The following is a 14,504-nucleotide window of genomic DNA, read 5'->3' as shown; positions in this document are numbered from 1 at the left end:
ACCGTCCGACACTCTTCCAGGTTTCCAGTTCCAAATATCTTCTTTTGTGATCAGCAGAAGAAATAAATTCATACAGGTTTGAAATTACCTAAGGGTGAGTAAATTATGAAAATTTTTGTGTGAACTAATCTAATTTGTAGCGCGCTAAATTGTGATCTGGCACTGGCAACAATACCAGCAGTGCCCGCTTGACGCTCGTTGTTATAGCAACGTCAACTAAAACCAGAGCGCATTTTCGGGTGCGAAAATTACAGTCTTAACAGTTTTCTCATGCAAATCACAAACTTTATTACATAGTTATACTCACCCAAACAACTACAAGAATGGCTCATTATGACCCTCGAGTGGAGTGGATTAAAAACGCACTGTGTGTGCTGTTTGATTTGCCTGATTCAGGCTGTTTTGAGGAATTACTCAGTCGCGGCGATGGAGAGGAAGAGCAGAAAATCATAAGCTTTTTAAACATAGTCACAGAGGAAGATGCGCCATCAACGCTTTTTTTCTTCAAGAATATACGCGAAGAAGAGGTTGAAGTGGAAATTCCTGTTGGTAACGTTACGTTTATATTTCAACGCAACTAACGTTAGGCCTAACTTATCTGTTTACTAACGACTTTCTCCAAGCGCGTGCAATGCTTGAAATGTGAAGTTTAAAAATCAGTAGGCTAATCATTTTGTTCACTAAGCTGATAAGAAGTCTTAAGGAAATGTCTGTTATCAAAAAAAAAAAAAAATGGTATCAATTCATTTGCGTGTTTAATAATACTTAATTTTCCAGTCAATACACACCAAGATCCGGTAGAAAGTACGGAGAATGACTTAGAGAGAAGTCCATCTGTTTCGTCTGAAGGGACACAACCCACAGATAGAGAGAAACCCCCTGCCGACAGTGAGTCTGCTTCCTCAGTCCTCATTAATATGATCAGAAAGAACTTCATCAAAGTTACAAGTTGTTCTTGTCTTTTTTTACATTGCTCACACATGACTGAAGAGTCCTCAAACCCAGAAGACTCAGTCTCTCAGAGTCCGGATCTTGCAGTTGAGGGCCTGTCAGAGGCAACAAATGTGGATAAACCACCTCCTAATGTAATTCTCAATTTATTATATATATATTCTGTTTTAGGACAGGAAAGAGACCTTTGCAAATACGTTTAGCCTAATATGTTTTATTTATTTTATCAAATGATTAAATGACTAAATATGTTTATTATTAATCAAGATGTGTATGAGATCTTATTTGACATATATATATATATATATATATATATATATATATATATATATATAATTGATATTATTATTTATTATTATTGTTTTTGTTTTATGATGCTTTGACATTTTTTCCCCCATCACAAGACTGAGGTTCAGATTGTGTATCATGTAGAGCTTCATGTGGACGTGAACAATATCCCGGAGAGGTTTGAGAAATACAATTCCGTCTACTTCCTGAGGAACACTAAAGGTAGGGGGAGTACCCTCAAAATGTGCCTCCCAAAATTTGCACATTTAACTAATATGTCTGGTGTTTTATCCTATCCAGAAACCATCATTGAACCTGTGGACATGCATGAGGCTAATCATTTGATGCCCAAACTTATTGAGTTTGGCATAATAAATGACAACCCCTTGATGATGCTTAGAGGGCTTCTCAACCATGTGTGTGACTAAACCTCTTACTCCCATTAAAAATGAATTATCTTTAATTATACCATGGATCTGTCTACACTGAGCTCTTTCCTTGCAGGTGTATGTTCCTCTTCTCTCAGTGAACCAACTCAGCATCACTGATGGTGGCTATTATGGTGTTGCTGGCTCTCAAGACTCTCAAGAAAAACAGCAGCCTGCGGAATCCCGTGGAGCTTTTGAGGTCCGAGATGATCTTCTCCACAGCACACATAAATTCTTGCAGGTCATAGACCAAATCTTACTGCAGTTTGAAGGTATGTTAGTTTTTCAATTTTTTTGAAAGAAGTATCTTTATGCTCACCAAAGCTTAATTTAGGCTACTTCATCAAAAATCAGTAAAAACAGTAAAATTGTGAAATATGATTACAATGAAAAATAATATTATTATATTATATAATATGTAATTTATTCATGTGATGGCAAAGCTGAATTTTCAGCAGCCATTACTCCAGTCTTCAGTGTTTTCCTTCAGAAACCATTCTAATATGTTGATTTGGTGCTCAAGAAACATTTCTTATTATTATCAATGTTGAAAACATTGCTTAACATTTTGATCTCTTTGTTATAGGTGAGTTTAAATTTCACATTCCAGATCTTGATTTGGAGGGAGAAGTGGAGACGCTCATGTCTAATCCAGGGATGGTGGATAAACTTGAGCAGTGTGTGATGAATTGGCACACACAAATCACAATTGTCATCGAAGAGCAGAAAACAAAGCAACCACAGGTTTGTAAAATTTCAAATGAATTAATCAAGATGGAATTCTTCTTGTTAAGTTTTCTACTCTAACCTAAACAGATTATTTAAAGGATTAACTGGCTGACTGTTTTTTCACTACTGAAGGGACCTGGTCCTTTGGCCGAGATTGAGTTCTGGCGTGAACGTTTGGCTGTCTTGAGTAGTTTGAGTGAGCAGCTGAACCTGCCAGTAGTGAAGAAGATTCTGGATGTGATGACCCATGCCGACTCATTCATAATGCAGGAGCTGGAAAAGACGACATCTGAGCTTAGAAAATACCATGAGGAGTCTGCCAGTAATGTACAATTCCTCACCACAATGGAGAGACAATTCAGGGTGAGAAGTAACCATTTCTATGTTGCTGCCCCACATAGCGTGAGTGTCTCAAAAATTCAGTTTTGGGAATCAGTGTTTTCCGTTTTCAACTACTACAAGTACAACAAAGCATCCCAATAACAAAATCATTATTTAGTAAACTCTATATCGTTCCAAACCTGTATGTTGTATTTCTCTCTCTTTTGGAACGCCATAGGGGTGAGTCCCCCACCAGCAGAGCAGCATGGCTCAAAAATATATAGTTTCTCATCAATGTTTTATTATTTACAGAACCTTGTCACAGGACTGGATTTCAAAGTGGTCTTGGACACTATTCCTCAACTGATGAGCGGGCTGCGTTTGATCTGGATATTATCCAGGCATTACAACACAGATGAGCGTTTGGAATCTTTGATGGAACGCATTGCCTGGGAACTATCGGAACGGGTTGCGAGAGTCATAAATGTCCGTGTTCTATTTAAGTGAGTAAGCTAAATCTGTAAAAGTCAAACCACAAGCCAGCACAAAAAGATAAAAATGTAGTTTGATGTGGAAAAAAATTAAATAAGGCTTATACTTTTTATTAAATGTTTAATCAATTTAGAAGTTCCATATATTAAACTTAAAACACACAATGTTAATTTATAATGATTGTAATTCCCACATTAATTGATATAATGCAGAGACAAGAGAGCGGTGGCCAAAGCCAAAGCTCAGGATGGAAAGCAAGTCTTGGAACAGTGGAAGGCCAGTTATTTTGAGGTCCGTGCACTGATTGAGAAATCAGACCGTGATCCCCGCTGGGAATTCAATCGCAAAAAGCTGTTTGAAAAGACAGACTATATGGCTTCAGTCTGTCAGGACTTGTATAACATTTTGCAGGTTTGCCAAATTAGATTAAGCATATTTAATTTACTTTCAATTGTACATGAAGAAGTTTTTCCTCACAGACAGTAACCTTCTCACAAATTAATTTTCACTGATAGACTCTGGACGAGTTCTACATTATCTTTGGACCGGAGTTAAAAGCAGTGACGGGTGATCCAAAGCGAATAGATGATGTTTTACACCGTGTAAACTGCCTCGCCGAACCCGTTGAGGAACTTACCTTTGACCCCTTTGACATCCGCAAAATGAGCAGTTGGAAAACGACCATACAAAAATTTAAAACTGACGTCCAGGTAAAAATCTGGCTGCAACTATATTGTCAGTGTTCATTTGTTTTCCTCTTTTGATATTTTTGGTGTATTAAATGCTCTCTTTTTATTAAGGCCATTGAAAGAGAAGCTATCAGTTTCATTGATCACTCCTTCAAGACGCTGCGTTCTTCATCTGCAGCCTTTGACCTGCTGCTGAAATTCAAGCACATTCGCTCTAGAGATGCCATCAACAATCAGTTGATGAAGAAGTTTAATGATATTCTTGCTCAGTACTGCAAAGAGGTGCCTCATGACCTGCTTACTAAAAAACCTAGAACATGTTGGATTTTTAAATGTTGTCGTGGTGATACAAAGATTGCATTTCTTGCTGTTTTTAAGTGTCTTCTTTGGTGTTGTTGTTGCCTAGATGGACCTTCTAAATGGCATATTTATGAAACTAAAGGATAATCCACCTCTGAATAAGAATCATCCTCCTGTGGCAGGAGCCATTGTTTGGGAGCGTTTCCTGCAAGACCGCATTAGGTACCCCATTAAACGCTTCAAGGAGGCACGTGAGCTGATGTGCAGCGAAGAGGGCAAAGTAGTAAGTCTTCCCACATTGTCACTAAGTAAACGTTTTTGTTACTGGTATGATGAGCTGAGTGTCAAACCTTGTAGGCATTCAACATTAATATAAAAAAGGGGATATACAATCTCAGTGGGATTGGGATTGGGATTGGGATTGGGACTGGTGTTGACAATCAAAAGGGATAATTACAAAGAGTAATCTATATTAATGAATAATACATTATAAAAATTAATCATAATTATATACAAATGCATCTATATAAATAATACATTAAGTAATGATATTTCAGCACCCATACATCAATATACAGTGGGTACGGAAGACCCCCTTAAATTTTTCACTCTTTGTTATATTGCAGCCATTTGCTAAAATGTTCATTTTTTTTCCCCATTATTGTACACACAGCACCCCACATTGACAGAAAAACACAGAATTGTTGACATTTTTGCATATTTATTAAAAAAGAAAAACTGAAATATCACATGGTCCTAAGTATTCAGACTCTTTGCTCAGTATTTAGTAGAAGCACCCTTTTGATCTAATACAGCCATGAGTCTTTTTGGGAAAGATGCAACAAGTTTTTCACACCTAGATTTGGGTATCCTCTGCCATTCCTCCTTGCAGATCCTCTCCAGTTCTGTCAGGTTGGATGGTAAACGTTGGTGGACAGCCATTTTCAGGTCTCTCCAGAGATGCTCAATTGGGTTTAAGTCAGGGCTCTGGCTGGGCCATTCAAGAACAGTTACGGAGTTGTTGTGAACTGAGCCACTCCTTCGTTATTTTAGCTGTGTGCTTAGGGTCATTGTCTTGTTGGAAGGTGAACCTTCGGCCCAGTCTGAGGTCCAGAGCACTCTGGAGAAGGTTTTCGTCCAGGATATCCCTGTACTTGGGATATTCATCTTTCCCTCGATTGCAACCAGTCGTCCTGTCCCTGCAGCTGAAAAACACCCCCACAGCATGATGCTGCCACCACCATGCTTCACTGTTGAGACTGTATTGGACAGGTAATGAGCAGTGCCTGGTTTTCTCCACACATACCGCTTAGAATTAAGGCCAAAAAGTTCTATCTTGGTCTCATCAGACCAGAGAATCTTATTTATCACCATCTTGGAGTCCTTCAGGTGTGCTTTCATGTGTCTTGCACTGAGGAGAGGCTTCCGTCGGGCCACTCTGCCATAAAGCTCCGACTGGTGGATGGCTGCAGTGATGGTTGACTTACTACAACTTTCTCCCATCTCCCGACTGCATCTCTGGAGCTCAGCCACAGTGATCTTTGGGTTCTTCTTTACCTCTCTCACCAAGGCTCTTACATTTAGATTTAATAAACATGATGACATTTACATTTACATTTATTCATTTAGCTGACGCTTTTATCCAAAGCGACTTACAATTGCTATATATGTCAGAGGTCGCACGCCTCTGGAGCAACTAGGGGTTAAGTGTCTTGCTCAGGGACACATTGGTGTCTCACAGTGGATTCGAACCCGGGTCTCTCACACCAAAGGCATGTGTCTTATCCATTGCACCACACCACCACCACTCTTCTCCCCCGATAGCTCAGTTTGGCCGGATGGCCAGCTCTAGGAAGGGTTCTGGTCGTCCCAAACGTCTTCCATTTAAGGATTATGGAGGCCACTGTGCTCTTAGGAACCTTAAGTGCAGCAGAATTTTTTTTGTAACCTTGGCCAGATCTGTGCCTTGCCACAATTCTGTCTCTGAGCTCTTCAGGCAGTTCCTTTGACCTCATGATTCTCATTTGCTCTGACATGCACTGTGAGCTGTAAGGTCTTATATAGACAGGTCTTATATAGATCAAACACAGCTGGACTCAAATGAAGGTGTAGAACCATCTCAAGGATGATCAGAAGAAATGGACAGCACCTGAGTTAAATATATGAGTGTCACAGCAAAGGGTCTGAATACTTAGGACCATGTGATATTTCAGTTTTTCTTTTTTAATAAATGTGCAAAAATGTCAACAATTCTGTGTTTTTCTGTCAATATGGGGTGCTGTGTGTACAATAATGAGGATTTGTACTGTACATTCAGATGGATGTCATTATATTGTTTTTTGAGTGTCCCACTAATGTTTATAATTTTTAAGATGGTGTGTTAAATAAAACTAGTGCAAAATGCCCGTGCAAAATCAGTTTTTGTGTGTTTTTAGTAATTGTTGGTTTGGTGTGTTTGAATGCTCATTGTTACAATTACACAGCAAAAGTTCAATGACATTTTTATTTGTGCATGGTAGAAAGCACAAAGTGAACTCTGAGAAAACGCTATGCTTGAGCAAACAGTTTGTGAATAGGCAACTACAAATGATGCCCGTGAAAGAGACTGTGAACGCATTGAATATGATATGTTTAGTTGGTGAATAGCATAGGCTACTATTACACAGTAGCGATAACGTTAAGCGCACCAGAATGAAATATAATATTCAGAAGTAAACAGCATAGCTGACTTACAGATTCAGTTAACATCCACAAATGAATAAGCGCGTTGATTCAGGGAGCAGTGCAAAGTGCCCGTGCATAATCAGTTTTTGTGTGTGTTTTTAGTTATTGTTGGTTTGGTGTATTTGAGTGTTCACTGTTACAATTACACAGCAATAGTTCAGTGACTTTTTTGTGCATGGTAGAAAGCAAATACTGATACTGACATAATGACATTCAATAAATGTGGAAAATTGAACTACACGATTCAGGGAGCAGGCTACACAGTGAACTCTGAGAAAACGCTACTTAAGCTCTGCTGCTTTCTTCGACCCTCTCTGTCTCTGGTCCTGGGCTGTGCTCACTCAGTGTGTGTGTAAGATGGGGAGTGGCCAGCTCTGTGCTCACTCAGTGTGTGTGTGAGAGGGGGAGTGGCCAGCGGCTAGAGTGGCAAAAGCCAACAATATATTTTGCATTTCTAATCCAAACGTCAAACTTGGCACTGCACATACTCATGCCCGTAGCAAGACACCGGTCAAGTTTGAAATCCATCGGACTAAAGGTTCAAGAGATATGCGAATAACACACACACACACACACACACACACACACACACACACACACACACACACACACAAAGACGTTTCTGTAATTTATAGATAGATATAATATACAGAAGTAAACGGCGTAGGTGACTTACAGATTTCAGGGAGCAGGCTACACAGTGAACTCCGAAAAAACGCTACACTTGAGCAAACAGTTTGTGAATAGGTTACTACAAATGATGGCCGTGAATAAAATATAATATTCAGAAGTAAACCGTGTAGCTGACAGAGTGTTTGTCAGAATGTTAATTTTTAAACCACATCCTTCTAAGTGCTTCTTTTACTGATATTTTTAACAATATCTTTTGCATTTCTAATCCATACAACGTCAAACTTGGCACTGCACTTACTCGTGCCAGTGGCAAGACACCTGTCAGGTTTGAAATCCATCAGACTAACCGGTGAACTCCGAGAAAACGCTACGCTTGAGCAAACAGTTTGTGAATAGGCTACTACAAATGATGGCTGTGAATAAAATATAATATTCAGAAGTAAACAGTGTAGCTGACAGAGTGTTTATATCAGAATGTTTATTTTTAAACCACAACCTTCTTGGGGCTTCTTTGAGCGATACAACCCTCTAATGTCAGAATGTTTATTTTTAAACCACAACCTTCTAAGTGCTTCTTTTACCGATATATTTACCGATATCTTTTGCATTTCTCATCCAAACAACGTCAAACTTGGCACTGCACTTACTCGTGCCCGTAGCAAGACACCTGTCAAGTTTGAAATCCATCGGACTAACGGTTCGAGAGATATGCGAATAACAGACACACACACACACAGACAGTAGACTAAAAAAGTAGAAAGCACACAGTGAACTCCGAGAAAATGCTATGCTTGAGCAAACAGTTTGGGAATAGGCTACTACAAATGATGGCCGTGAAAGAGACTGTGAACGCATTGAATAGGATATGTTTAGTTGGTGAATAGCATAGGCTACTATTACACAGTAGCGATAACGTTAAGCGCACCTGAATGAATAATAATATTCAGAAGTAAACAGCATAGCTGACTTACAGATTCAGTTTACATCCACAAATGAATAAGCGCGTCGATTCAGGGAGCAGTGCAAAGTGCCCGTGCAAAATCAGTTTTTGTGAGCTGATCGCCGTCAAAAAAGTTCAGAAGATATTTCTTAGCGATGGCTGATTCCAACAGTTTCAATATGATAAAAAATTACTTTTATATTGATTCAATGGATTAATTGCATTTTGAAAAAAAAAAAGTGTCATGAATTTATTGCATTTTTGGGGGGAAATTATTGCATTTTTGGGGAAAAAAAGATTATAATTTTTTATGTTATTATAACCTAAAGATGCTATGTGAAAGTTTGAAACAGAAAATAGTGGTTTTCATCTTGCCACTTTCTTGGTAAAGAAAACACATTTTTACTCAAATCTATCTATAAATTACAGAAACGTCTGTCTAATCAAAATGGATTTATCACGTTCTGGAACCAAACTATAATATTCAGAAGTAAACAGTGTAGCTGACTGTGTGTTTATGTCAGAATGTTTATTTTTAAACCACAACCTTCTTGGGGCTTCTTTGACCGATACAACCCTCTAATGTCAGAATATTTATTTTTAAACCACAACCTTTTAAAAATGATATATTTAACGATATCTTTTGCATTTCTCATCCAAACAATGTCAAACTTGGCACTGCACTTACTCGTGCCTGTAGCGAGACACCTGTCGAGTTTGAAATCCATCGGACTAACGGTTCGAGAGATATGCGGTTAACAGACACACACACACACATCTATCTATCTATAAATTACAGAAACGACTGTCTGTCTGTCTGTCTGTGTGTGTGTGTGTCTGTTCCTCGCATATCTCTCGAACCGTTAGTCCGATTGATTTCAAATTCGACAGGTGTCTCGCCACGGGCACGAGTAAGTGCAGTGCCAAGTTTGACATTGTTTGGATGAGAAATGCCAAAGATATCGTTAAATATATCATTTTTAAAAGGTTGTGGTTTAAAAATAAACATTCTGACACTAGAGAGTTGTATCGGTCAAAGAAGCCCAGAGAAGGTTGTGGTTTAAAAATAAACATTCTGACAATCTGTCAGCTACACTGTTTACTTCTGAATATTATAGTTTGGTTCCAAAACGTGATAAATCCATTTTGATTAATTTGAGTAAAAATGTGTTTTCTTTACCAAGAAAGTGGCAAGATGAAAACCCCTATTTTCTGTTTCAAACTTTCACATAGCATCTTTAGGTTATAATATCATAAAAAAATTCAAATCCAGATTTGGATTTTCAAAGATTTATTATAAAAACTTATTATTTTTCCCCAAAAATGCAATAAATTCATGACACTTTTTTCTTCAAAATGCTATCATATTGAAACTGTTGAAATCAGCCGTCGCTAAGAAATATCTCCTGAACTTTTTTGACGGCGATCAGCTCACAAAAACTGATTTTGCACGGGCACTTTGCACTGCTCCCTGAATCGCGACGTGCTTATTCATTTGTGGATGTTAACTGAATCTATATGTCAGCTATGCTGTTTACTTCTGAATATTATATTTCATTCTGGTGCGCTTAACGTTATCGCTACTGTGTAATAGTAGCCTATGCTATTCACCAACTAAACATATCCTATTCAATGCGTTCACAGTCTCTTTCACGGGCATCATTTGTAGTTGCCAATTCACAAACTGTTTGCTCAAAAATAGCGTTTTCTCGGAGTTCACTGTGTGCTTTCTACCATGCACAAATAAAAATGTCACTGCTCATTGTTACAATTACACAGCAAAAGTTCATTCAATCACACCAAACCAACAATTACTAAAAACACACACAAGAACTGATTTTGCACGGGTATTTTGCACTAGTTTATTTTTAAACCACAACCTTTTAAAAATGATATATTTAACGATATCTTTGGCATTTCTCATCCAAACAACGTCAAACTTGGCACTGCACTTACTCGTGCCCGTAGCGAGACACCTGTCGAGTTTGAAATCCATCGGACTAACGGTTCGAGAGATATGCGGTTAACAGACACACACACACACACAGACAGACAGACAGACAGACGTTCCTGTAATTTATAGATAGATAGTTCAAGTTCGAGACCCTTGTATTCTGTTTCATTCTGTTTTACAAAATTTGACAGTTTTTGAACACAAGAACACTGTAGGAATAGTGTAGTCTTTAAGTAAATGTCCCCTAAAAACTAGGGTGTTGAAATTAATTGTTGCATTAATAGACCATAATCGATTATAGCCTACTGACGTTTCTTTGATGTCATTCGTAAGGCTGCGAGCGTGTGCCTACGAGTGTGTATGTGTGTGTGCGAGGCTGCATGCGTGTGCGTGCGAGTGTGCGTGCGTTATTGTAACTTAAGTACACTTGACAGTTTCATGCGCTTGTAGTATTTACTAGTGTTTGTTCTAAATGTTCCTGTCTGCTGTGTTCAGACTTAAGTTGTGTGATGTTTGCTACATTGTGTACTTTCTTGGAACAGATCAAATAAAAAGGGAGTTCATACTTCATACAGTATATCTGATTGCTTGTATTCATTGATGAAAATGTAGGCATGTGCAGTAATATTGAAAAGTGAGAATGCAGCGCATCGTGATATCGAATCGAATCGTTGACATGATAATCGTAATCGAATTGAATCTTGAGACCAGTGACGATTCACACCCCTACTAAAAACAGTCTGATTAGGGTCAGGTGAACCCAAAATCGTTGCAATTATTCTATTCAGGGTGACTAGTCATTGACTAGTCATTCAGGCAACCCAATTTTGAAAATGTGTAGTTTTGCACATCCCTCTATACTCTATTTGCTACACATATCAGAGTTCACAAACTTCAACTTAGGTATTCTTTGCAAATGCTTATGCTCTCCCATATTTGCATTTATATGAATACAAATATCCTGACTGTCTTTTATTTTTTCCCTTTGCAGGTGGAATCCAAATACTTAGAGGTGGTTTTGCGTATGAGGGGCTATGAGGAGGAGCTCTATAACCATTGGAAAGCAGAGACTACTCAGACTCTGCCCGTTCTCATGAAAAGAAGTGTGCTGATAATAGTCAACAGTGCTGGGACTGTCTATGAAGACTCCATACAGCCAAATGCCGTACGTTGCAGTGACAGGGAAACCTGTCTGTTAGCTGTGAGGAAAAGATGGTCAAAATTGATAATAGTCTAGACTGGGTAAACCCAGCCAGATCTGCCGGTGATTTGATTTCGCCCTGCAGTTCAGGCTGGAAACCTGTACATTTTTCTATCCTGCTTCCGTTACAAATCTGCGGGGACCAATCACAAACTGGCTTATCCACCTGGCGCGCTATTGGCGGGTTTAACATGATGACGATAGACAAGCGATGGTGCTCAATGGCTTCTTTAGTTTAGCAAACAAATCGCTCGAGTGGGGTGTAAATACCACTCACTTTCATGTTGTTGTTTTTTTGCGCAACCTGCAAAAATCCCTTGATGCCATTGCTGCTTCTGCAAACCACTGATCAACGCTACAAACCAACACGTTTGTTGACACGTTTCCTGTCTGGAGTTTTCAAATCGTATCGAATCGTTGGTCTGATTGGTTGAAGGACTATCCAGTTGCGTACAGAGTCATTTGAACTATGCCCGTTGATCACACCTCTTGTGCAGTAGAAAATACAGAGCAGACTCCCCAGACTAATGTTCAATCTTAAAAGATTGGGCTTGGTCTGGTGATAGCCAGACTAATAATGGTCCTTATATCATTGAAATATGTGGATAAGTCATTTTAATGATCTCAGTTTCTCTCTACTCCATAGCCACTATGTACTTAAACCAGTGCTTTGAAATAACATTAATGTTATTATGTATGAATATGACTGTGATTGCAGAATGCTCAGGGCTCAGAGAGGGGTGTGGAAAAGGATGTGCGCTATTCTGTGAATTTTGCCCCTGAACTGCAAGAGATCATATCTGAGACCAAATTTCTGGATCACTTGGGCATCTTATTACCAGATGAGGCACAAAATGTGGCTCTGCAGGAAGACAGGTTTCTCAGGTAATCTGCCTATAATTAATTCCTACAATTAATTTACTGAACCTTCATGACATTTGACCTAAAAAGACTTCCTTAAAATGTCTCTTGAAGTGTGTTTTGACACTTTTGTTACTATTTACTGTTACGCATGCAGGTACAAAATTGAACTGAAGAAGTTAGTAAACCATTACCATTCTGTGATGGATAATCTAAATGATGCCGAGTTCTCACTAATGGCTGATTCGGTGCTGGAACTGAGGCAAGTGCTAAGCTTTGGGTGCAAAAGACTCAACTGGAATTGTTTGGGTAAGTTGCACACAAATTTAATATTTATGTATTTAAAGTGCATATAAAACTAAAAATATCAACTTTATTTTACTTTTACCTTGTTACACATGTTATATGTAGGTACTATAGTAATAACTATAAATGATTAATAATTACATGCAACTAACCTAAACCAACCCTATCTAACCCTAACCTTCATGTAGTTAATTCATGTTACTCAGAACTTAAAATGTATAATTACACTGAAACAAGGTTACTAAAGTTTAACCTAAAGTTTAACCTAAAATTTCCATCCATTTAGATTACAGTTTTAAAATAAACTAGTAAACTTAAAGTGATGCATATTTGTCAGTCATACATAAATGAATAAGGAAATAAACTGGTAAGATTTTCGTAATAGTTAAAATAAACTGAATTTATTTTAAATACACAATTATCTAGTTTTTATGTTTATCATCAATCAGTCAAATTTGTTTCACTCCCATACATTTTAACTAACTGAATATTGCTTGTTCCACAGCTAGACATATTTTATCCATGTTCTTACAGAATACATTTCATTGTTTTCACAATTAACATATTTATGCTGATTCTAAACAATTTAAATGGGTACCCCGTAAAAATGAGTAGTTGCTGCCCCACTATTTTGTCTTCTAAAAGTTCTTAATGTAATTTCTTGAATTAAACTTCATTTAACAGGTATACCACAATTCATCCAACGTGGAAATCAGGCCACTTCCAAATTTGAGTCATTGGTGAACCAAATTCAGAAGAATGAACAAGACATTGACGATAACCTTAAATCCATTGAATCTGCAAACCTTTTCAAGTTCCCAATGGCAAATAAAGCCGGACACCTACCAGGTTAAGAATGTTATTGGCTGTATTTGCAATGACTAGATTACTCTTAATAACTCACAATAAGCAAACACATCAGGTACAAAGTGGCAATGTGTTAAGGTGTTTTCTGCCTGTTGTTCCAGGAATAAAAGAGTTCTGTGATTTCATTGAGAGTGAGAGGGCAAAGGTGGTGAACCTGCTGGTGAATAAGTATGCAGCTATCAGTCCTCTCCTCACCAAGATTGAAAGTCTGATCATGGGGACCAGCACTGGCAAAGCCAAGCGCATGGCTCAGTTCTACGCTTATTGGGAGCACAAGATCTGTGATTCACTTACCAAGATGGTGCTTCAGTAGGTTTATTTGATTGTTTCTCAGATGCATTTACGTAGATCTTATAGGTCTAATGCTCTTTTATGCTTACCAGTACAATTGCCTTTCAGGAATATTCAAGCTTTTAACAAGGCACTGATTGGCACTACTCCACTCTTCCAAATCGACACCATTCTAGCTGCTCCTGAGATTGCTTTGCTTCCCAAGAACAGTGAGGTGTACAAGCTTATTAGACAGTGTGTCGCTGACTGTGTGGAGAGCACCAAGGTATGTTGCAGGCTACATAATTCAAGACAAGTCACATTTATTTAGCATGTTATAAACAATATAGATTGTTTCAAAGCAACTTCACTGTTATACACAGGAAAATGGCAATCAATGATGCAAACTCATTCAAATTCTGCTGTAAATCAACTCTAAAAAGAGCTGTCATTATTCAGCTCAAGTCAGTTCAGTGTTGATTCAGTTCAGTTCAATAACTGTCTAAAGTTAATCAATTATCAAACAAGTTCAATCCAGCTATAAACTGCA

The 14,504-nt window shown here is 38.2% G+C and overlaps 2 protein-coding genes across 2 annotated transcripts in view; both read left to right on the top strand.

Annotated features, from left to right (window-relative positions):
• The window catches only part of tacr1a (tachykinin receptor 1a), a gene marked incomplete at its 3' end in the record, with an annotated part of 305,040 nt that overhangs the window by 152,642 nt on the left and 137,894 nt on the right, over nucleotides 1-14,504 (top strand). The gene's annotated exons all lie outside the window — the stretch shown is intronic.
• dnah10 (dynein axonemal heavy chain 10) overlaps nucleotides 918-14,504 on the top strand; it is a gene marked incomplete at its 5' end in the record, with an annotated part of 42,380 nt that continues 28,793 nt past the window's right edge. Inside the window, 17 exons of the mRNA XM_084414249.1 lie at nucleotides 918-1,085; nucleotides 1,356-1,461; nucleotides 1,540-1,655; nucleotides 1,744-1,939; nucleotides 2,254-2,411; nucleotides 2,529-2,759; nucleotides 3,030-3,220; nucleotides 3,422-3,620; nucleotides 3,725-3,919; nucleotides 4,010-4,180; nucleotides 4,305-4,481; nucleotides 11,441-11,614; nucleotides 12,378-12,535; nucleotides 12,669-12,820; nucleotides 13,502-13,666; nucleotides 13,786-13,993; nucleotides 14,084-14,240. Coding sequence (XP_084270375.1) covers nucleotides 918-1,085; nucleotides 1,356-1,461; nucleotides 1,540-1,655; nucleotides 1,744-1,939; nucleotides 2,254-2,411; nucleotides 2,529-2,759; nucleotides 3,030-3,220; nucleotides 3,422-3,620; nucleotides 3,725-3,919; nucleotides 4,010-4,180; nucleotides 4,305-4,481; nucleotides 11,441-11,614; nucleotides 12,378-12,535; nucleotides 12,669-12,820; nucleotides 13,502-13,666; nucleotides 13,786-13,993; nucleotides 14,084-14,240 — 2,922 coding nt within the window. The remainder of the gene's footprint in view (nucleotides 1,086-1,355; nucleotides 1,462-1,539; nucleotides 1,656-1,743; nucleotides 1,940-2,253; nucleotides 2,412-2,528; nucleotides 2,760-3,029; nucleotides 3,221-3,421; nucleotides 3,621-3,724; nucleotides 3,920-4,009; nucleotides 4,181-4,304; nucleotides 4,482-11,440; nucleotides 11,615-12,377; nucleotides 12,536-12,668; nucleotides 12,821-13,501; nucleotides 13,667-13,785; nucleotides 13,994-14,083; nucleotides 14,241-14,504) is intronic.

The sequence above is a fragment of the Rutilus rutilus genome (genome assembly GCF_951802725.1).
Source record: "Rutilus rutilus genome assembly, chromosome: 7".
NCBI classification, from domain to species: Eukaryota; Metazoa; Chordata; class Actinopteri; order Cypriniformes; family Leuciscidae; genus Rutilus; species Rutilus rutilus.
The sequence above is the reverse complement of the archived record's forward strand: the minus strand, read 5'-3'. Positions and strand labels throughout refer to the sequence as shown.